Raw genomic sequence first — 24979 nt, 5'->3', positions numbered from 1 at the left:
ATAAAGGTGTGTAGGACCGTCTGAGGATTTTCAAGTCTTTTTTATGTTAGCATATTAAAACTTTAACCAGAATTTGAAACATACAGCTGCACAGCACTGGCGTCAGTGGGCAGAGTGACTCTGGAGCCACCAGTGTTACACCTTGCATACTATGGTGTAGTATAATTGGCCCCTTAATTACCACTTTTGAAACTGCACCACACAGAGACTGTGACTGCACTGCTCACTGCCATTACACTACAGCAAGATCCATTTACTTTGAAACAGGCGGCCTGGAATTTTGCCTTAAAAGTTGAGTCAGAAATGGATATGGAATCTTCTGACAGGCACACATAAAACTAAAGAAAGAATGATTTGTATTTATATAGCGCCTTTCACAATCTCAGGACATCCAAACGCGCTTTACAGCTAATAAATTACTTTTCAAATGTAGTCCCTGTTGTAATGTAGGAAACCTGGCAGCCAACTTGCGTACAGCAAGGTCCCACAAACAGCAATGCTATAATGACCAGGTAATTTTTTTCTGGTGTTGGTAGAGGGATAACTGTTGGCCAGGACACTGGGAGAACTCCCTTGCTCTTCTTCGAATAGTGCGGTGGGATCTTTTACATCCATCTGAGAGGGCAGACGGGACCTCCATTTAACATCTCATCCGAAAGACAACACCGCCCACAATGCAGTACTCCCTCAGTACTGCACTGGAGTGTCAGCCTAGATTATGTGCTCAAGTCTGTGAGGTGAGAGTGCTACCCACTGAGGCAAGGCCGACACCTCAGGAGCATAATGAATGCAAAAACATGTCACCACAGTCGGGAGACCTGTCTCCCTAATTTCCTGGAGAGGTGGGGAATGCTTGATGGTTTCGGGAGCAGGTTCGCAAATGGAGCAGGAATCAGAGGGGATGGAGAGGGCTGGAGAAGCTGCGTAATGACAACCCGTGGTCTACCCTCAACCACACATCTAATCATGAAGCTACCACCGTCAGCATCATTATTTCAATATTTCAATGCAGACCTTGGCATGTATAAGGGGAGGTAGAAGGTAGGCAACCAATCACTGGATACACTGAGCTCCAGCAATCTCACGTTAACAGCTGGAACTGCAGCCAAGTAAGTAACTGCAGTGTTTCGCCATGGCTCGTCTTACTCTCACACAAAATGAAAATTTTAAAATATAACCACACTTCAGATTTCTCTCTTCTTTTGGCGGGTCAGGGGTGGCTCACTCAGCCCACGCATTATTCTAATCAATTGCCGTGTTAAGTTATTTGAACTAACCTGTTAAAATTAGCAAGGATGAATGCACTCAGTGAAACAGCAAGTCAAGGTTGCCATGGGAACAGGGTAGCAACGCTTCCGAACATGTACCCACTGTTTCTGAATGCCCGAATCATGCTGGGAGCGAGGCCGTAGAATCACATGGGCTTGGCAGCATCCCTAATAACTCCCTTTTTAAAAGTCTCCAGCTGGATATAATTGACAATATTTGGACTTGATGCAGTCTAATGAGCTTCCACCATGTCAATGCCAAGTGTGTCGTAGGCAGGGTTTCTTTTCTCCCCCTTGACGGTTTTCATTAGTTTCATCTTACAATTCAAACCAACAGCTGGTTTCCATTACGCCATTTAAGGACTTTGACCCACTCATGCACGCACAGGAGGGCACGAGTCCGCCAATCTTAAAGGGGCACGGTTGCCTGAATTCTACATGGTGTGAGGCACCTTGCACCAGGTTTCTAAACAATAGTGTACACAATGTAACCATCAGAACGTTAACCACAAGTGCTTTGATAGTTTATGTCACATCGTTATGTCTAATTTCCCATATGATGAGTCCTGAAAGTACAAATATTAGACTTGAGGGAGCAGGCAGAGAAGTAGGCGTTAGGACAAACTGTAAAGAATCATTTTAGAAAAATGTATGCTCTCATAAATTGGAAAAACTAATGTCTCCACTATAGGCAAGCCTCACTTGGATTTTATACAAAACTTGGCTCATCTTGGCCTAGCTCATTTTGGATTTGTTGCATTCCAAAAAAAAAACAACAAAAAGACAGAAACTCCATCTGTCTGTGTTGGTGTTTATAACAGGCCGAGGATCTGACGTTGCAGAATTACTAAGTTGTGCAAAATGGGTTTGGACAGTTTGATGCAGCACAGCTGATTCTGAAGAGGTCCCACTGATTCTAAACGAGATTGAGAAACAGCCAAAATGAAAGCATCGGAGAGGATGGAACAGACCAAGCAAGCACATGGGGTGGCCAACTCGGGTTGGATGAATTCCTGGAGGTTTCATCACATGACCTCCCACCTCCAACAGCCCCACCCAGCCGAACAGCTTTTCCTCCCATCTCCAATATTTTTATAACAAAAGAAAATGAAAAAAACCACTTAATTTTTATAATGCTCCTTTGATTTTTCTCCTGGGTTGCTCACAGCAGTGTCCAGGAGATTAATCCTTAATTCCTGGAGACTGTAGGACAATCGTGGAGGGTTGTGAACCCCATCGCCACTACTTCAGTGAGTAAGCATAACAAAGCCTCTCGCAGATTAGCACACAGTTAAAAACACTTAACTGGGTTTTGTATTTTATAACTTTGTTTCATTAATAATGTAATAACCAAATATTTCTTCCCAATAGAAAATCAATATGCAATGGTGCAACTAGCATAAATCATCTTCAGCTGCTTCAGCAATGACCTTCCCTCCATCATAAGTTCAGAAATGGGGATGTTCGCTGATGACTGCACAGTGTTCAGTTCCATTTGCAATTCCTCAGATAATGAAGCAGTCCATGTCGCATGCAGCAAGACCTGAACAACATCCAGGCTTGGGCTGATAAGTGGCAAGTAACATTCTCGCCACACAAGTGCCAGGCAATGACCATCTCCAACAAGAGAGAGTCTAACCACCTCCCCTTGACATTCAACGGCATTACCATTGCCGAATCCCCCACCATCAACATCCTGGGGTCACTATTGACCAGAAACTTAACTGGACCAGCCACATAAATACTGTGGCAACAAGAGCAGGCCAGAGGCTGGGTATTCTGCGGTGAGTGTCTCACCTCCTGACTCCCCAAAGCCTTTTCACCATCTACAAGGCACAAGTCGGGAGTGTGATGGAATAAACTGACTGATAGTGAATGGACATGCGGGGGAATTTTAACCTTGAGGAGCACTGTGTGTTAGGGTGTGGGTGAGGGGTGAAAACTGGAGAAAATTTCCTCTAAGGAGGGGTAGCACATGACATAGGGTAAAGATCCTAGACAAAGGCAGTGCACCTTCCAGGCAGTGATTATGACTGCAATGGTTATTTGGGTGCCACCATCCCTCTGTGGGGAGGTAGCCATTTAATGGCATGACAAGAGACCAAAATGGTCTGGGTAAAGCAGGACCAGTGACTAAGCAGAGTAAACATTGAGTGTACAGTCTAGCTCACACGAGTAGCGCAGAACTTACTTCCTGCAATCGGTGGAGATGTGCTGTGGAACGGTGTAGCGACAGTCCATGATCATGGTGAGGGTCTCGCTGTCATTGACCTCGTGGAAAGGTGGGTATCCACACACCAGCATATACAGGATCACTCCCAGGCTCCAGATATCTAGGGCAGAGTAAAAATGACAGACGAAGTCAGAATCCCGTTTGTTAATAACTGTGGAAATTTCAAAAATTATCTTTCTGCAGATATTTTGATTTTATTCAATGAATTGTTAGGCTGAAATCAAACTTTGCTTGTGTCCTAAATTACACAGTGATATTCTGTGTCACATCCTACATACCTGCCATAGTACTTTGCCGTGTATTAAGAAGGACTTTGTGGACTATCAGTTTAGCAGTGTGGTTACAGTGCACAGACTGCGTAGGGTGCTGGGGCTTACAACAGATTCTAGCAATGGATATGTTTTTTCTTGACTTTACTGAACCTAGTCTGTGCCTGCCCTACTAGCGGAGGAACTTACAGCACTTAAACATGACCTTGGCAAAACCGACTAATTTGTTTGGGGCCTGACACAGCTCGTCAAAGCATATACTTGTTAATGGTTAATACCAGGTGGGGCATCCGGTCAGAACCAACCCCTGGTGAAGTTTAGACTCTATAGCCCCGATTTTAACCTGGGTTGGGAATCGCGGGTACAGGGGCCGGAGTGGGCAGCGGCTGGTTCAGCCCCCTCTGAACGGATTTTAACATTAACCCAAACATTTTCCATCGAGTTACAAGCAGCCTTAATCTGGGGAGGTTTCTATGGGAGGACAGAATGCAAATGGATTATAAAATTAGGTACATTCTTAAACACACTAAAGATGATTAGTTGTTCAGTTGGAAAATTGCCAATTACTGTGTGGGTGGCCAACCAAAAATAAGCACCATGGAATGCTGTGTAGTCAATAATGCTGCAATCTACTTGAAAAATGACCGCCTTGTATCCTCAGTGTTTACATCGTGAAAAGAGGTAATGCTTCTTTGCGAGTGAGGTGATCCTATTCATGCACACTGCAGCCCATGGCTGGCCCACAGTGGCTCAGCTCAGCTCAGCTCTGCTAAGGCACAACATTTTAATTTTGATTCGCAAATCAGAAAAAAGCAATATAAATAATAACAAGACAGCAGGCCAGGATAAAGATGGCAACCCGGTGCCGGGGGTTACAGAGCATTTACAGACTGAAAAACTTAAAGAATGTCCCAATTTCATTGCCTGGAGGATAAACCATGACCCAGAATGAGAAAACTCTGGTGTTTCACAAGTTAGGAAGGTGAAATTATTTGACACTGAGTATAGAACAGGCACGGAGTCCACGACTTCATGCCCACGATTCCCCCAGACACGAGGTGCCAAAATCAGCCACCTTGCCATAGGGACGTGAGGAGTAGAGGCCAGATACTGCCCCACAAGGACACATTCAGAAGGCAATGCTGCATCAGGTCACAGCAATAAGCCTGCAATTGGTGCATGGCCCCAGTGACACAAGGGAAAGGGGTTTAAAAAACTAATGAGTCTTATCCTCTAATTCCACAACGAAGAAAAACTGTTCAATCACACAACTGAAAGGTTTTCCATAGATTTCTAATCAGTTGTAAGAAACCCTTTAGAACTGGGGCAGTTAACTGTCCCCAGTTTTTAACCTAAATGACTCCGGAGGAGATTTCCAAATGATGGACAATCAGGTGGCAGAGACACATCTTGGACAGGAAGTTAATGAATGACCATGGCAGATTCAGATTTTAATCGTCCTGTGGCGGAGCCACTAAGGGACTCCGATCAATTGTATATAATTCCCTGTAATAATATGTTAGCTACAGCCTGAGTCTGTATCTTTGTTTTCACTGTTTACATGTACAGAGCGCGATCACTTTAATAGCGCGGGTAAACGCGATGACGTCACGCCGTTCATCACGTGATCCCCCACCGGCGGGAAAAACGTGATGACGTCATGACATCAGCCACGGGACCGCCCAAGCAGTCCTTGTGGAGCCTCCGAACTGACTAGACCTATATTCGATGTTCTCCTGTAGTTATCCGGTAAACTCTGTTAGTTTTCATTAAACTTCGTTTATTTGATCGCCTGAGTGGACCTCAGTCTTTTGGATAGGAACTAGACATTCTTACATTGGTGACCCCGACTTTTGCGAACGGTTTTCGCAGAAGTTACTGAACATGGAATCGAATGCCGTTGCTTTGAAGCTACCACAGTTCTGGGAGCAACAGCCAGCCACGTGGTTCATCCAGGTTGAAGCCCAGTTCGCAATCAGGAACATCGTTGCGGATCAGACCCGTTACTATTACGTGGTCTCTGCCCTCGACAGCGCCACAGCCTCGTGGATTGTCAGCCTGCTTGGTAATCCACCAGAAGATCGCAAGTATGAAACGATAAAGGCGCGGTTGTTACAGGTCTTCGGGCTCACGAAGTCGGAGCGCGCCCGCCGGCTGCTCAATATTCCCGGCCTCGGGGACTCCAAGCCATCCGAGCTCATGAGCCAAATGCTCACACTCCTGGGCTCCGAACCAGAATGCTTCCTCTTCAGGGAGCTATTCCTCAGCCAGCTACCGGAGCAAGTTCAAGCTGCCCTAGCCAGGTCGGAAGTCACAGACTGCGCAGAGCTGGCTGCCGAAGCGGACAAGATCTTCGCGGTGACACAGCAGTACTGCGCTGCCACGAGGCGCCCATCCCCCACAGACGCTGCTCCAGCCCCTCAACCTGCGGGGTTGTGATTCTACCACGCCCGTTTTGGCGCGAAAGCTAGATGCTGCCGCCCTCCCTGCAGCTTTTTGCTCAAAAAAACCCAGCTGCCACCCTGTCGAAAGGGGACCGGTTATAATGAGCGCCCCGCAGCTGCGATGGCAATCGGTAATTCGGGGAAACTCCTCTTCATCACCGACTCCCTATCTGGTCGACGTTTCCTCTGCAACACCAGGGCGCAGTGTAGCATCCTACCCATGTCAAATCTTGATCTACAAGCCGGGAGGTCTTCGGAAGACAGCGGGTCCAGGTGTGCTTCGGCGGCCAGCAGTTTTACTGGGATTTCATCACGGCCAAAGTCTCTCAAGCCATCCTCGGGGCGGATTTTTTGTGCGCCAACGGCCTCCTGGTGGATGTACAGCACCGCCGGTTGATCAATGCGGCCACTTTTCACTCCGTCCCGTGCCACCGCGGTAACACCGTGGCGTACACTGTCTCCTGTGCATTCCCACCTCCGGACGACTTCACTCGCCTCCTCGGAGATTTCCCAGACCTGACCAGACCCACTTTCTCTTCCACGGCCACGAAACATGGTGTCGAACATCACATCACCACTACTGGCTCCCCGGTCTACGCACGGGCCCGGCGCCTCGATCCTGGCAAGCTCGCGGCTGCGAAAGCGGAGTTCGACACGATGGAGCGGCTAGGGATTATTCGCCGGTCGAATAGTCCCTGGTCTTCACCTCTTCACATTGTTCTGAAACCTGGCGGTGGATGGCGGCCTTGCGGCGACTACCGACGCCTGAACGATGCCACTACTCCTGATCGGTACCCGATCCCTCATATTCAGGATTTCTCTGCCCATTTGGCAGGAAATACCATTTTTTCAAAAGTCGACCTTGTCCGTGGCTACCACCAGGTCCCCGTACACCCACAAGACGTCCCGAAAACTGCAGTCATCACCCTATTCGGCCTGTTTGAATTTCTGCGGATGCCGTTTGGATTGAAGAATGCTGCACAGGCTTTCCAGCGCTTGATGGACTCCGTGCTTCAGGACCTCAAGTTTCTATTCGTCTACCTCGACGACATCCTCATCGCCAGCCCTAATAAAGAGGAGAACATCTGCCATTTGCGCACCCTCTTTAGATGCCTCAGTCAACACGGCTTGATCATCAACCCGGCCAAATGCCAGTTCGGCCTGCAGCAGATTGATTTCTTAGGCCATCACATTACATCGGACGGCGCAATTCCCCTGCAAACAAAGGTGGAGGCAGTTACTTCGTTCCTGCACCCGCAGACCGTCAAGGCCCTGCAGGAGTTCCTCGGGATGGTAAATTTTTATCACTGGTTCGTCCCTAATGCAGCTCTGCTCATGCAGCCCCTGTACGAGGCCCTCAAGGGCAAGTCCGGCAAGGATCCGATTAGCTGGACGGTCGACATGGACCGGGCGTTCGTCGACACAAAAGGCGCTTTAGCCAACGCAACCATGCTGGTGCACCCGCTGCCAGGTGCCACCATTGCCCTTACCACCGACGCGTCAGACTACACTATCGGTGCAGTGCAGGAACAGTGGGTGCATGGGACGTGGCAACCGCTGGCGTTTTTCAGCCTTCAACTACGGCGAAATGAACGGAAGTATAGCACGTTCGACCGGGAGTTGCTGGCCCTTTTTCTGGCCATCCGCCATTTCCGGTTCTTGCTAGAGGACCGTCCATTCACGGCTTTTGTGGACCATAAGCCACTAACGTTCACTATGGCCAAGACTGCCGAACCGTGGTCAGCTCGGCAACAACGTCAGTTGACGTTTATCTCAGAATTCACCACTGACATTCAGCATGTGTCCGGTAAAGACAACCTGGTGGCGGATTGCCTCTCACGCGCGACTGTTCATGCAGTCCAGCTCGGCATCAACTATGCCCTCATGGCTGTGGATCAAGCCTCGGATCTAGAAGTCCAATCTTACAGAACCAACCCCTCTAGCCTCCAAGCGGCCGACGTCAAATTCCATGCTGCGGGCACTATGCTACTCTGTGACGTCTCCGTAGGAGATCCTCGCCCTATCGTGCCGGTCGCCTGGCGCCGAAAAGGTTTTGACGCCATACACGGGTTGTCGCACCCTGGCATGAAGGCCTCGCAACGGCTGATGCCGTCCAAATTCGTGTGGTGGGGCATGCACATGGATGTTCGCGACTGGGCCAATACCTGCGTGGTCTGCCAAAAGGCCAAGGTGCAGCGTCACGTCAAGGCTCCATTGGCCACTTTCGCTGTTCTGGAACGTAGGTTTGATCATGTGCATGTGGACCTGGTGGGGCCACTTCCGCCTTCGCACGGGTTTACTCATCTTCTTACAATGGTGGACTGCACCACTCGATAGCCGGAGGCGGTTCCTTTGTCATCCACCACTTCCACAGACGTCGCCAGGGCATTCATCTCCTCTTGGATCGCCCGTTTCGGGGTACCGGCGGACATCTCGTCTGATCGTGGGCCGCAGTTTTCTTCGGAGCTCTGGAATGCTGTGGCTCAGGGGCTTGGCGTCAAGCTACATCGCACCACTGCCTACCATCCACAGGCGAACGGCCTGTGCGAACGATTCCACAGGTCGCTCAAGGCCGCACTGCGAGCCAGCCTTCAAGGCGTGGGCTGGGTGGACAGGCTTCCATGGGTCCTTTTGGCTCTTCGTACTGCGCCTAAAGAAGATCTTCAATCGTCCTCGGCGGAGCTCGTATATGGCCAGCCGCTACGCGTACCAGGGGATTTCCTTCCGACTCCAACAGAGCCATGGTCCGTGTCCCAGCAGCTCATCAGCCACCAGGAAGCGGCCAGAAGTTTCGCTCCAGTTACTACATCACATCACGGCTTGCAGAGCTCCCACGTCCCAGCTGAGCTGAAGAACGCCGACTATGTGTTTATCCGCCATGACGCTCATCGGGATCCGCTCAAACCCCCTTACACTGGTCCTTTCCGCGTGATAGAGCCGGGAGACAAATCTTTTTCGGTCGATGTCGGAGGTAAACCGGACCACATTTCGGTTGACTGGTTGAAGCCGGCTCACTTGGACCTTGACCGCCCAGTCGAGATCGCACAACCGCCGAAACGTGGCCAACCGCCCACAGTCGCCATGCCAGATCAAACACAACCACCCGCCAGCTCGCCCGCCGTCCATCAGCTTCCACTTCAAGGCTACAGAAGTCGATCTGACAGGCTTGTCAGGCCTCCTCGCCATTTTACTTTTGCTATTAAAGACAATTCTTGGGGGGGGTGCATGTGGCGGAGCCACTAAGGGACTCCAATCAATTGTATATAATTCCCTTTAATAATATGTTAGCTACAGCCTGAGTCTGTATCTTTGTTTTCACTGTTTACATGTACAGAGTGCGATCACTTTAATAGCGCGGGTCCATAAAAGGAGATATAAAAGGTCTGCAACCACTGTCAGGTATCTATGCAAACAGAAAATGCTAGCAATACACAGCAGGCCCATCAGCATCTGTACTATGTCAGCTGTGGCTCAGTGGGTAGTACACTCGCCTCTGAGCCAGAAGGTTGTGGGTTCAAATCCCACTCCAGGGACTTGAGCATAAAAATCTAGGCTGACATTCCAAGGCAGTGCTGAGGGAGTGCTGCACTGTCGGAGTGCGCCATCTTTTGGATGAGACGTTAAACCGAGGCTCCGTCTGCTCTCTCAGGTGGACGTAAAAGATCCCATGGCACTATTTCAAAGAAGAGCAGGGGAGTTATCCCTGGTATTCTGGCCAATAGTTATCCCTCAACCAACAATAACAAAAACAGATTATCTGGTCATTATTAAATTGCTGTTTGTGGGGCCTTGCTGTGCGCAGATTGGCTGCCATGTTTCCCACATTACAACAGTGACTACACTTGGCTGTAAAGCGCTTTGAGACATCTGGTGGTCGTGAGAAGCGCTATGTAAATGCAAGTCTTTCTTTTTTTAAAGAGAAAAGACAAGTTTCAGGTGTGGAGCCCACATCAGTTCTGACGAAGAGCCCACACTTCAAACGGTTCTCTCTACGGATTTGCAGCAATTCCTTTTGAATTCCAGATTGGCAGCGTTCTTTCCCAGATATCCATCATTCTATTCTGGTTCGCAAGCCTCGGAATAGCAACATCTATTTCGTAACATCCGTCAGTAACTGTCAAAATGAGGAGATACCGAATGATATATTCACAGAATCAGAGCCAAGAATACAGCCCTGGATTAAATAAAAATATAGATGTCCCAGTATACTTTACACTAATGTAAGTGGAAGGAGATAACTTCGGAAATGAACTTCTGCTGCTGTGGCCTATCGCTGCTCTGTTGCTAAGCAACGCCTGGTGGCTTCCTTTGCTGAGCATCCTGTCTATTGTTGGTGCAGTGACAGGAAAGATTGTTCTGGAGCCAGAAAACAAATATGCACACACAAGACAGACAGCGACACGTGCAAGCGTGCGCGCACACACACACACGCACGTGCAGATGTAAATGACTGGGCAAGGGAGGGTTAAATGCAAGTGGTTTATTGGGCTCAGTCGCATGATAAAGCCAATCCATTCCTAAAGCTTAATAAAAAAGCAAAATACTGCGGATGCTGGAAATCTGAAATAAAAACAGAAAGTGTTGGAAATACTCAGGAGGTCAGGTGTGGAGAGAGAAACAGAGTTAATGTTTCATTCCTAAGGCTTTATGTTTCTGCTTTAATGTGCAGCATGGTACTCATCAAAACCAGAAGCCCATCTGACTACTCTACAATGTTCCTGTGTCTTCCAATGTTATTTAAGGGATATAAATAACCTAGGATGGGATGAAAAAGACTGCATTCCTTTTGTTGATCTAAGAATCTTTATTAAACCAAGTGCAGCCTCATAACTTATAACAGCTTTAGCTTTCATGCAATATGGTAGAAACTAATATTTGTTTCTAAACACTTGTTTAAAAAAAAGTTTCAAGCAGTTGAGATTATAAAATGCTACAAGCACAGATGATGATGCACTGTCAGAGTATAAGGTAGTGTCCTTTTGTTCTTTCCTGCCCTCCCCCCTTTCCCTGCCCCAGCACGTGCTTAAAACCTGCTACATCTCTAACCTTTCCCAGTTCTGACGAAAGGTCATCAACCTGCAACGTTAACTCTGTTTCTCTCTCCACGGATGCTGCCTGAGCTGCTGAGTTCCAGCACTTTGTTTTCATTTCAGATTTCCAGCATCCGCGGTATCTTGCTTTTGTATAAGTCAGTGTGGAATAAGCCTGGGCCTCTCGACATGGCACACACAACATGCACCATGCAATCTCCCCAAATTACTTCATTTCCCCAGGAAGATCACAGTCCGCAGGCGAAAGACCCAATAGAAAACCATAATGGCAGTGGGGGAGTGAGGTGTATCACATGTATGGATATGGCGGGGGTTGGATGTATATATTTATGACTATGTCGAGCAACTCTTCCTGTGTGAAAGGTTACGCTTGTGGTCGCGTGTGGCGTGTGTGTATGTATGTAAGGGAAGGAGTGCATGAACACATGAATGGAGTGACGACAACATCACCATTATCAGACACAGCTAACAGACTGCCTAAGTCTAGAGGCAGCTCCAACATCTCCATTTACAATCACAAACTTCAACGTAACCCGCCCTCAAAACAGAACAGACTCGAGCTGTGATCTTTTGATGGCTATTGATTGTTTTCTTTGGAATGGGAGAAAAAGATTTGCGCTTTCAGCCAATTTTAAATCCTCGACTTTGATAGTATTTTATGGATGAAAACCGCTGACCCCGCTGTGCATTAATTATTAAACGTGTATTAAATATTTAGATATTGTGCAGTTATTTTCTGCTGAAGTGGTAGGATTGTTATTGATTTCTTACACACCCATTTTAGTCAGCGATAAAAGCTCTATGATTAATGTAATATCGGTGGTGGTCCATGATATCAGATTTCCCGCAGTCCTTCTCCGCTGATCAAGCTGTTTTTGCAAAGGCTCCATTAGGGAATCCTCTGAGGGCTGGTGCAGCACACACAACTTCTGAAGGCCCTGCCAGCAGCCTCTGACTAACATGAAACTGGAACCCTCGAGAGATTTTTCTCCATGTGAGAACAGTTCTTTCCTGCTAAGTGTACCACATATGTGCAACAAAAAAAAAATCCTTCAAAACCGACAGCCTCTTAATCTCTGCCCACTTGCTCCCCTGGGCACATGGAAAGCGAGTCGCATTACAAGTCCTGTGCCAGCTCTGCAGCTTTCAAAACAATCCATCGTCCATCGTCAGAAAATGCGAAGGTGGCCCCACTTTGGAAACACCTTCAAAGCAATGTACTGTATTCATTTGGTTATTCATTTTTGGTGCCTCTTTTACTTTCTCATCCAGGAGTGTGCCAACGGCAGCCCGTGGGCCGCAAAGTCCACCCTTGGATTTATTACTGAATTTCGTGGGCCTGGAGATTCGGAATGAGCTGTCACTGCACTGATCCTAGTGGCCATTTCAGAGCAGCACAAGAAATGTTCCCAGGGAAGGTTGACTGCAAAGGGTACAGGAAACATCCGATTATGATCTGGCAATACTGAATTTAGAAAGTTTTGCCTGCGTGAGGAATATTTTATTGTCCCAAGCTTTGTCTTGCTGTGTATGCAGGAATCTGGCCACTGCAGAGGACAGTATGTGTGTACAGGACACGTCAACTCGCAGCGCCCTCCCATTCCCAGGTTTGTGGGCGAATTGTTGCCTCACTTTTCCTCACTCTCTCCCTTTCCCTGTAGGGTATTCCTCTCTTACCCTCTTCCTGTAGGTTATTAATCTCTCTCTCCTTCTTTCCATAGGGTATTACCCTCTCTCCCTTTTAATTTAATGTTTCACATAGATAACAATTACACTAAAACATAGGGTATCACACAGGTCTGGTCTAAGATGTGAGATGACACATAAGCTTTGACAGGCACTCACCATCTAGGCATACACATGGGTAATGGCCACCTGGACAAGGTACTGAGGGTAGCCAATACCTGTGGAACTATAGCCATGGCTCCAAGAGAGGAAGGAAGAAAATTAGAGGGAGATAGCTTAAAAATAAATAAATTATAAAATAGTTACTAATTATGCTAGTGACATCTAGTGGCAACACATCAATACTCCACCAAATGTATATTCCTATAAATTGCCTATGGCATTGTCTACAGACTGTTGAGGGATTTTTTTAAAATATACAAATAGTGAAGGATTTGGAAGAGAGAGTTCAGAAACTTACTTTGTGAAGCCACCCAGTGGCCAAAGCCTGCAACTAAAGCATGACAGCTGAAATAGCAAAACTGAATGGGAAATGTTGACGTAGCAGTTTACAACAGTCAGTGGGTACTCAAAAGCATGACCAAGCTTTTGGCAACAGGAATCAAGATCTGTGGACAGGAAGTGCATGCCCTAAACAATTTTTAAAAATAATATAAAGGTTATATTGATGAGGTACTAAGTTGAGCCTCTTAAATCCTTTCTATAGTCCTACTGGAATGTTAACCATCCATTGGGATAAATGGGTAGATTTAAAGCTGCTCCTAGCAACTCATCTGTGAACGAGGCTCCTCTCTTTTCCCTCACCTCAAGAATCAGTAACACCAAGTCTCTACTTGGCAGATTTGGTTAAAACGTGGATCTGAGTCAGGAATTAAATCTAGAACTACAGCAATCTGTAGTAAAAGACTTGCATTTATATAGCGCCTTTCACGACCACCAGACATCCGAAAAAGTGCTTTACAGCCAATGAAGTACTTTTGAAGTGTAGTGACTGTTGTAATGTAGGAAACGCAGCAGCCAGTTTGCGCATAGGAAGCTCCCACAAACAACAATGTGCTAATGACCAGATAATCTGTTTTTAGTGATGTTGATTGAGGGATAAATATTGGCCAGGACACCGGGGATAATTCCCCTGCTCTTCTTCAAAATAGTGTCATGAGATCTTTTACATCCACTTGAGGGGGCAGACAGGGCCTCGGTTTTAATGTCTCATCCAAAAGATGGCACCTCAGACAGTGCAGCGCTCCCTCAGCACTGCACTGGAGTGCCAGCCTAGATTTTTGTGCTCAAGTCTCTGGAGCGGGACTTGAACCCACAACCTTCTGACTCAGAGGCGAAAGTGCTACCAACTGAGCCACGGCTGACACTAAATGATTTCAATTCTAGCCATCGACCAATTTGGAATGATGTAAAGTTGGGTGCATGGGGAAACTTTCCTTCACCTTTGTACTCCATATGCATATTTTTCTTTCATAGCTCAAAAGCTCTGATTACAATAAAAATTAAAAATAAATTCCCAAGCCAGTACTGTAGCAACTTCCTCTCGAAAACTTCAGGGAGTTCCCTCCTCTGCTTTTCTCACTTTGAACTGACTGCCCTTCATAGCTTGGAAAACATTCACTGGCTCCATGCCGGGTCCATCTGCAAAAATTGATTTTTTTTCCTGAAAAGGTCACCAAGTAAATCATCGGAAGTAAAATAATAAAAACGGTTGACTTTTTCTGAACTTGTAATAATCTCCAAAGGCAAATAAAGTCAATTGTCTTGTTATAGCTAATGTTTTAGTGCAGAATTGCCACTGCTATTTAAAGGAATCAAAGGGTTGTGTCATACCATGGTTTCTTAGCGTGCCATCATGCTTCACCACAGAATGGCCAAGTGCAGGTTCACACCCATTATTCCCACGGTCTGACGCAATGAATATCCAAACCGTACTCATTTTGAATCATTTCATGTTCAGCTTAGCCTCACTGATGTGTGCTGGCACAATGTATATCCCACCGTTAGTTTTTCATTATGTGGTGATCAAGGCCCTGATATTTACTCTGGGCCAGGAAGAGAGTGAGGGGGAGGATTTTCTGATGGGAAACCCGGAAGTGTGGGTTTCCTGGACGTACTGCAGTAAATTAACCGCAGGATGCCTTTTAATTTTTTTCAACAGTTTGCCCGCCCAACAGTTTGACAGGCTGGCTGGCTGGCGGGAAAGCAGCCGAGGAGGGAATGCCAGATAAGTCTCACATCGCGGGGGCTGAGGGGGGCAAATTGGACATCATGGGGGAGGGGCAGACATCGCAGGAGGGTGTGGGGGGGTCAGCCAATCGCCGGGGTCGTGTGGGGGTAAGCTTGCCGGGTCTGGGGGAAACACTCCTGCTTCTCCTGGCCCACTAGCCATGCAATAAAGGCACTTACTTCATGGATCCGGTCCTTCTCACCTCCTTTTACCTGGCCAGATTCCCAAGGCCCGGGAATCCTGGCCTACACGCGTTAAAAATGAAAAATCTAGTTAAAATGGAGGCATGCAGCCTCCTTAGCAGATTTCAGTGACCGAACTGCCTCCTGAGAGCGGATTAGTTTCAAGCACCCGCCCCTCCCCCCACCAAGTATCTGGAGCTGGAAACATAACAGCAGGAGCAAGTCTTGAGATTAAGCTTCACTAGTTTCCTTTTCCAGCTCTTTCTTTCGCAGTACTTCAAAGCTGTATAAGTCCTCCTTAAAACCCACACCGAACCTTTAGCTAACCACCACTTCTCCATTTAAAATTTGAAATCAACGGCATTGAAATTCGGCCATTTTCCAAAATGGGCGGCTGATCCGCAATCCCAGTTTCACACCTGGGTGACCAGTTGAAAATCCACCCCAATACTTCTATAATGCTCAGTCCCATTCCATAACAGACATCAATCCAGCTCCTTATAAAGGGGTCATCTTTTTAAATAAACCTCGAATCAACAACTTTCTCTGCGAGTCCGTTGTGCTCGTGGTTGAGGGTGTGTTAGGTGTTAGTTGTGGCTCAGTGGTAGCACCCTCACCTCTGAGTCAGAGGGTTGTGGGTTCAAGTTCCACTCCAGTGCCACACTAAAGGAGTGCTGCATTGTCGGAGGTGCTGTCTTTCAGACAAGATGCTAAACCGAGGCCCCATCTGCCCTCTCTGGTGGACATAAAAATCCCATGGCACTATTCGAAGAAGAGCAGGCAGTTCTCCCTGGTGTCCTGGCCAATATTTATCCCTCAACTAACATTGCTAAAACAGACTATCTGGTCATTTATCACATTGCTGTTTGTGGAAGCTTGCTATTTGTAAATTGACTGCCATGTTTCCTACATTACAACAGTTACCACACTTCAACAAAAATACTTAATTGATTATAAAGCGGTTAAGGATGTTCTAAGTTTGTGAAAGGCACTATAGAAATGCAAATTCTTTCTTTACGTGGTATTGTATCCAATGGTCCCAAATCAAACTCAGCGTAGAGGTTAATTTGTTGGTTCAAAGCTTATTTAAATAAAAGCTCAATTCCATGAGGGCCAGTCATTAATTGCAATTTCTTACCAGAGGCAATACATGCAGGATGCCCTGTGTATTAACGTGTACGACACACAACATTTCAAACCTAGTCTCAAAACATACTTTTCACTTCCTTCGAATAACGACAGTAAGAATCGCTCACTTAAGGGTTTATGGGATGGAATAATAATTCCATAACCAGGCTATCAAGGTTGTATGGTCTGTGTGTGGCCACACAGCCTATCTACCCAATGAAAAGATCGATACAAGTAAAACTCTTAAATACAACACACTGTGCTGGGAGCTGACAGATTGTTTTGACCAAGACTGAAGACCCCTTTGCATTTTAATCTGAGCCACTTAACAGGCCTGGCTTCCTGCTACTTTCTGCCATACGTCTGTCATCTTGCCTCATGGCGCCAAGACATCTGCTGGCTATTCACTCATCTCGCAGAGGCTTGCGTGCGACGGGACTATCTATCTCCCGCTCCACTTTGCTGGAATGAGAGTGTGGTGCAGTTAGATAAATACCATGAAGAGGGGCTTGGTTTCCATTCACATAATCCGCTCTTCTTCCCAGCATTCAGAAACGAAAAGGCTGTCTAAATAGGAAACAGATGGCATACACACATATATACACACACACACACACACACACACACACACACAGTCTGAATAGTGGCCACTGTGGAGAATATGTCACAGTTTAGCCACAGAAATAGGCAAAAGGTACAATACATTATGTTAGTCTGCACAACCTAGTGGAATATCAGGTGTAAGAACTGCTTTTATTTGCTATCCTTCATTATTTTTCCCCTTTTTCCCCCGTTTCCTTTTAAATTTTTCACCTAAACTTCATTCTCCAGCTGAAAGAATTCATGGACAGGTTCCAAGCTTCTAGGCCTTGGCACCGTTCCCTGTGCACTGCATTCCTCGTAACTGTGTAACCAATTTTCAACAATTTCCTTACACATTCATCTGCACTGCACATTTTGAGCAGTTAAAAAAAAACTCATTTGAACACCACTTATTTTAAGGGGAAACTGACCCTTTTAAAACTGTCCATGGACTTATAAACACCATCTCATGGGAAATGTTCTGAACCACATCCAGTTTAACAAACTAGTAGAGTACAAGGAATGTAAATGTTATATTCCACCCCACCCCCAACCAAAAGCTCCCCCACTAGAACTGGGAATAGTTACACACCCAGACTGCCAACGATCGCATATCTCCCCTCACCCAAAACGGTTGCTGGGGGCGGGGTTCAAATGTTAATTCCCTTCACTCCCCACACGCACGGTAGATTTGCAGGGATCAGGTATATCTCCTTTTGCCTCATGCGCACAACAGATTTCCAGGGATCTGTTGCTTTATCCCCTCCCAAGCACACCAATGACCCAGGAAATTGGATGCATATTCCCTATCCCTTGATGGTATCCTTGGAACTCGGGTACATGCTCAGCATGTCTGAGAAGGGAAATGGATACTTACCAACCAAACCTCGATTGATTAAATGCATTTAAATAAAATAATAATAAATATGGTAACTCAGTGTCTAACTGCTGCCGGCAAGCCTCAACTTCAGTGGCTACACTGTCGGGTAACTCTGCCATATTATTAGTTTTCATACATGTAGTTGACCAGTAGGGATTTACTTGCCAGTCTCATGCTGGGCTATAAACATAAGGCACTACTGCCTCTGAAAGTGCTGAGATTGCGCCCCCCACCCCACCGACTTGAGAGGCTTCCCAACGCACCCCCACCCCCCGGGGTTTCTGAAGCCACTTATGATGTTAATGCCATTTTTCCCCAGTCTTGGGCACACTGAGCAACCAGCCCTTCCATACAGGCCACAGACCAGTGATGCAAGATGTCCATCACTGAACACCATGGACCCTCCCCAACCATTAGATTCAAGCCTGCAAACAACCACACACACAAAATCTTGCACGTGTACCAGTGGGTCTTTTCCTGTCTGTCATTTTCGTCTGCTGATATGTACAGCAGTTTGTCTATTGATGCTGGTGCTGTCAACTCTGCGCCGTGACACGGAGTGGATCCCACAGCACTGGAAGCCAAGGCTATGACCTAAACAACTTCTACTTGAAGCACTTCTGCAACACAGGCCCAGCAATAGATGTGAAGATTTGTCCTGGTTTTCTACATATAGCAAAACTATAGATACATTCTTTCTGAATAATTTACAATGTCCTTTTACATGGTGCTCAGAGCCATTCTTTCAGCTCTCCTCCACCACCAACCCCACCCCCTCTTATACTGACGGCAGTCTTTTGGTGCAATAAAATAGGGGCCGATTTTCCTGCAGGTGCGGGGAATTGTCGGGTTCCCCGAATGTCGGGGTTCCCACACGAATCTGAATGGGTCTGCCACATCGATGCAATTTTCCCTCAATTGGCCAATTCATTTCCAGCGTGTGGGCACCCTTGCTAATTGACTATTTCCAGTCAGAAAGCCCCACAGTATGATGTCATCATTTGTGGTGCTTTCAAGGTCCACAGCAAGCACTGCATCCTCTGAAGGCTTCCAAACGAACCATACAGGATGGTAGAGGAGCCTGCAGCAGCTGTGGCCAGTGCCAGACCCCGAGCTGCCTCCAAATTCGACGAGGCTTCACTGCAGGCATTATTGGATGGGGTTAGGGCCCACAGGGAGGTCCTCTTCCCTAGGTCAGGGAGGAAGAGGCCTCCCACTGAGACCAAGGCTGCATGGATGCAGGTGTCAGCAGATGCCAACTCGCTGGGAGTCACCAGAAGAACCTTGGCATAACATCTCTAACTCCTTCCTTTACTCCCCCACAGTACCATCCAGAGCCCCCGTCCCCACTGTGGAGGAGGAAGAGGCTGTGCAGCCAGACTACTCAGAGGAAGCTCCTCAGAGGAAGCTCCAACCTCTGAGGGCGCAGCGTCAGCAGAAGTAAGCGCACCCAGCACCAGCGCAGACACTCACACCTCGGGGGGACCTTCGGGACATAGAATAGTGTTGTCACCTGGTGTTTCACAGCTCACAAGTGAGCATCAGCAGATTGTGGATGCAGGGACAGCAGTGGAGAGTCCTCGTCGGAGGGCGCAGGACTCTGCCAGCTCAGCTCAGCTGCATTTCGACCCTCTACCTCTGGGTCCATCTGTAAGATCAGAGGTGATGGAACTCCATGCACAGATGCAGGAGTCTCTGGCAGGTTTTGTCTCTGGGGTCGCTGCGAGTGTGGAGCGAATGGAGGAGTCCATAGCGAAGATGAGCTGAGCCTTTACGTAGTCATTGGCGCATGAACACATCACCATGGAAAGGTTGGCACCCTCCATGGAGGAGATAAGTCGCCAGGGTATGGAAAACATGGTGAGTGTTCATAATAGAATGACATCTCTTGAGGAGCGATGGGCATCTATTGAACAGAGAAACCAGACTTTCATGGAAGTCCTTCTGAGTAGGACTGCCAGTGCAGATGCGGGTCCCCATGGCCCCCTGATGTGCAGCAAGGTGCTCTCAAGCCACATCCAAGCGCTGGCCCCTTCTGGCCTGTGCAGCTTCAGGTGACTGAGCAGTAGCCTGGTGCTCCTGGTGCTGATGCTGCTGTTCCTGGTTCTGCTGCTGACGCCTCTGCTGCTGGAGATCCTTTAATGGCATGAAGGGAAGGGAAAAAAGGCCTTCCATACTTCTGGTAGATGCCTCCGTTGAGGAAACGCTGAGTGAGGGTGCCGAGTGGTGCTTCCCAGGAGCTCACACTGGAGAGGTGTGTGAGGCTCCAACCTTCCACAGCTGTGCCTAAGCCTTGAACAAGTTGCCCCAAGCCTGAAACAACAAGGTCCTTCAACATACAAATGCTGTCTGATTAAATCTCTTCTTTCCTGATTGACCTGCAGCTGAAAGTAAGCGAGCCGATATTGTTCATGCCAGGTTTCATCAGCGGTGTTCCCACCAGGCGTGTTTAGCATGGGAAAAGGCTGAAAGTAGCAAGGGCCCCTTAAAATGGCATTATAGATGCCAATTATTGGTGATTAGGGTGCCTAAAGACCAGTCCCGCCTGCTGCGGCCGGGACTGATTCGGGTCGGACTGAAACCCCGCCTGACGGCTCCAGGAAAATCGACCCCATAGTGTCCACAATGGCAAGCAGGTGGTTTGTACCTCTGCGCTGCCATAAAAGAAAAAAGACAGACTTGCATTTATATAGCACCTTTCACGACCACCGGATGTTGCAAAGCGCTTTACAGCCAATGAAGTACTTTTTGAAGTGCAGTCACTGTTGTAATGTAGGGAACGTGGCAGCCAACTTGTGCACAGCAAGCTCCCACAAACAGCAGTGTGATAATTGACAGATAATCTGTTTTAGTGATGTTGGTTGAGGGATAAATATTGGCCAGGACACTGGAGAGAACCCCCTGCTCTTCTTCGAAATAGTGGGATCTTTTACGTCTACTTGAGAAGGCAGACGGGGCCTCGGTTTAACGTCTCATCAGAAAGATGACACCTCCGACAGTGCAGCACTCCCTCAGTACTGCACTGGAGTGTCAGCCTGGATTTAGGTGCTCAAGTCTCAGGAGAGGGACTTGAACCCATACCCTTCTGACTCAGAGGCGAGAGTGCTACCCATTGACCACAGCCAACATTTATAAAAGGGCCATCACGTGAATACAAGTTGCTTCAAATAGGGTCAAACAGAGATCTCTGTGAAGATATTTAAACCAACAAATCCCGGCATGTTCCAATCAGTGCCTCACATCAGCCGTCTGTTAGCAACACTCAGTCAAACCCAATTCCAATGAGCCCAGTTGTCACGAAGAGCAGCAAATGACTTCCTGTGTTAAAGCAGGAGTTTCTATCTCTGTACCAACGAGTCAATCAGTTCAGACCATGGGTGTGCACGGGAAATGTAAAGCTGGCACTAAGCCCAGGAACAGCAGTATCCGATCTCCATGGATTCGCCAATTAGCTTCAATGCTCAACTTTAAATAACGCAGTAAAATAAAAGGAGGTTATTTACAGGCACTGTCCATAGAATTTATTTAAAAAAATAAACCTTCAGCCTATTTAGTGTAGAAATTTTGTCAAACATCACCTTTTTAAATCTCATGAGTTGGAAACACTGTTCACTTTGGGGAGTGATGCTGATGATGAAGAGCACAGGTTTTTCAGGTACACAGACCTGCTGCGCTGCCCGAATCTGGACAGACAAGAGATGTAGAAATGGAATTTCCCTTCATAAAGCAACTGGTGTATCACTATTGTTCTTTTTATACACAAGGAATATGTGTATTGAAACCATTTAGGATGTCCCAGACAATATTTATCCCTCAACCAGCATTAATAAATAGATGATTGGGTCATTATCACATTGCTGTTTGTCGGAGTTTGCTGTACGCAATTTGGCTGCTGCGTTTCTTACATTACAACAGTGACTACATTTCAAAAATACTTCATTGGCTGTAAAGCACTTTAGGACATCCTGAGGTTGTGAAAGGGGCTATATAAATGCAAGTCTTTCTTTCAATGTTACGTCCCATAGCTCTGATGTAGACATTATGCATATGTGCATGGAATAGGGAAGATTACTCTATGGTGCTCAAGATAACTTTATTACGAAACAAATCCTCGGTGCCACAGTTGCAATGTTATAGTAGTTAGTTGCTTACTTTGGATCATTCGCCTGCTACCAGTGCCCCACAAACTTCAGGGAGCTGGGAGTACAACTCGGGCAGGATTTTCATTGGGCCGTGGAGTCGGGATTGGAGGCATTCGGGGGGTTAAAAATCCAGAAATCAGGGGTCCCGACCCCATCCCGCACCCAAACCCACCTCCATGCCAGTTTCAAAGGAGGCGGGTACCCGCCCCGCACTGGGACCCGCCTCCTCGAGGCGGGAAGGGGTTAGTGCCAATTAACTGCCGGTTAACAGGTAGTTAACAGGCAGTTTTTAGCCTAATCCCTATTTTTAAGATTGAAGTGTGGGATTCCCGACGGCTCCAAACTACGCCAAGTTAGAGGAGGCGGGCCATCGGGTTGAAGGACTTGGAGGGGTCGAGATGTTAGTGTTCAGGTGAGTGATGTGTGCATGAGTGCAAAGGTAAGTGTGTTTGGTGTGTCTAAAGTGAGTAAATAAGTTTTACATACCTTTTCTTACCTTTTCAGCCTTCCTTCCTTTAGGTCTCGTGAGTCCCTCATCTCACCGGCACAGAAAGCAGAATGGCTGCGAACTGTCAAAAGTGACAGCCTGCAGCTTTCTGTGCAGGAGAGATTTCTAACTGAGTCTGTGAAGAAGGACTCGTGTTAGAAGTAAGACTGTCAGTGTTTGACAGCTTCAAACAGCTGTGAAACACTGATATTTCATCTGTCAAAACCTCTTGACAGATGAAATTTCAGTCTGTGACGTCACCTGTTGCCGGGCGACCCTTAATTGGCCTGCTGAGCCCGCTGGGTGGGCTCAACAAGGTCAATCAAGTTAAAATCGTGTGGATTGGCCGCATCTCGATGGAGGCGGGACTACAACCCCGAAAGTTGTAGTCCCGCCTCCAACCCGACACCTGAATGAAAATCCTGACCCTCCTCTCTGCGGGGGGGGGGGAAATCGCTGCACTTGAAGCTCGACACCTCTCTCTGTTTTCACAGCCTAGGTTTGTAAGAAGCAATGGGTGTCCACCTGGACCTGCTCCGAGTTGGCATCAGGTCCAGATTGACTCATCCTAAAAAAAAAATGCCAATGCTGCTCTGCCATGATAGCTCCATGGACAGACTCACCTCAGTGATTACAAATCTAGAGGCATTTGCTTTCTTGGGAGGAAGGAGGATTCCCATCTGAGGAAATGGTTCCTCCTTCTCATCATTCAAGCTTTTATTTTACTTCTGATTCAATGTCATTCCATCACATTTTTGCCACAGGAGTAAAAGGGGGAACCTAAAATCTGAATGAATCTGAACTCTCACCCTTGATCTGCAATGCTTTTTAAAGCTCTCCACTTTAAAGGTCTCCAAAGACCTTCACAGTAAGATACAACACCTGTGACTTAGTCATTTTGATGGATTTACATACTGTAAAATAAACCTTTAAAATATCAAAATGCTCAAGAATAAAAGCTTTGCGGATCAGGAGAGTATTCATGCTGTTACAGCTGCAAAACATAGGTTCCAATTATTCCACTTGGGATCTGAAATAATGACGGATGTCAATGCCAAGTTTAGTTCAAACTCCAACTCTGAGTCCCAGTGGGTCATTTCCATTCACCTCATTTCCAAAGCTGCATATTAACATTCCCAGAAAAAAAAAAATTTGAAAGCAGAAATGTCTAACGATTTTGTTGATGGATGCACAAAACGCTATTTATTTGTACCAGCGTGCATATCCTTCACCCAAATCCGTTTTCACATTATCTCCTAATGATAATTACTCTTAACTCATCGGGGGGTCAAAAGCTTTTGACGGTTTGCTGCCAACACCATCTGGAGAAATGACACTCATCGAGCTCCAAAAAAAACTTTCTTTGGCGTTGGGATAAATGCTTCGCGTCATTACTTCCTGTTGTGCATGTACTGAATGATCATGTAAAAAGCCTGAATCTCATTCATTTGGGTACAGAGTTATATATGACTAGAACTTACAGCTGCCAGTCTGCTGCTGGATTCCTTTGCCATTCTATTGAGGTAGTTGTATCAATGTCAAATTCTGCTCCCCGCCCCCCCCCCCCACCCCACTCCCTCCTTTGTTGTTTGTGTTATTGAAACCCTAGCTACTGTTGCCATCTTCTCCTTTTCTTTAATCTGGACCAAACCCAAGTTGAAGGAAGAGAGTTTCCTTCTGGGGAAGCTCATCCTCCAATACTTGGGAAACAGTCTGCCAATCCATTCCAGAATGATTTTTTGCCTCCGTGGATTACAGCACATGCCAGATTTTGGGAAACAATGGGATTTTCATCCAACATTTTATGGAGGGAGGGGGAGGGGAGGAACCCTTTTATTTACTGGGAAAGCTGGGTGAGGGGCCAAGGTCTACGGTACTGGACAGCCACCAAAGATCAAAAGGAGGGAAGGCAAGGTAAATCAGAAAGAAGTGGTTAGATGACAACAAGTTTGGATTTTACAAGACTGTAGTTTGTAGAAGGGGAGATGGAGGGAGGGAAGAGGTTCCACAGTTTAAGAAGTACTAGTTAAAGGATTAGACTGTGCAGAGAGTTTTGATTTCAACACCACGAGGCTACAGGAAGATGGAGGAGTGCATAAGACATTTCTTTGAAATCGAGCACACATTGCGAAACAGCCAAAGTAAGGAATAATTTGGTGGGTTTTTTTTCCAAGTAATGGCTGTTGATTTTAAAGGCTATATTTAAGCTAAAGAGAAAGACAGAAGTGAATTTTTTAATCTACACTACACATGTTTGGTTTTCTGCTTGTTCTGTTTGAATATTACTGTTGCTAGTAAAGTTTGATTTGATTTTCAACAGTCAGGAAAGGAAAGGAAGAAATTAAAATGTTTGAAGTACAAAGTGGTTCAGTCAGCATCTGTAATGAAGAGAGGTAG

General features: G+C 46.8%; 1 protein-coding gene across 1 annotated transcript in view; it reads right to left on the bottom strand.

Annotated features, from left to right (window-relative positions):
* Positions 1-24979, bottom strand: part of snrkb (SNF related kinase b) — a 155033-nt gene that overhangs the window by 59950 nt on the left and 70104 nt on the right. The window contains exon 3 of the mRNA XM_085991194.1: positions 3460-3601. Coding sequence (XP_085847320.1) covers positions 3460-3601 — 142 coding nt within the window. The remainder of the gene's footprint in view (positions 1-3459; positions 3602-24979) is intronic.

The sequence above is a fragment of the Somniosus microcephalus genome, chromosome 6 (genome assembly GCF_052327205.1).
Source record: "Somniosus microcephalus isolate GS21.2 chromosome 6, FLI_Smic_1.0, whole genome shotgun sequence".
Classification (NCBI taxonomy): Eukaryota; Metazoa; Chordata; class Chondrichthyes; order Squaliformes; family Somniosidae; genus Somniosus; species Somniosus microcephalus.
This window is presented reverse-complemented; position numbering and strand designations above follow the sequence as displayed.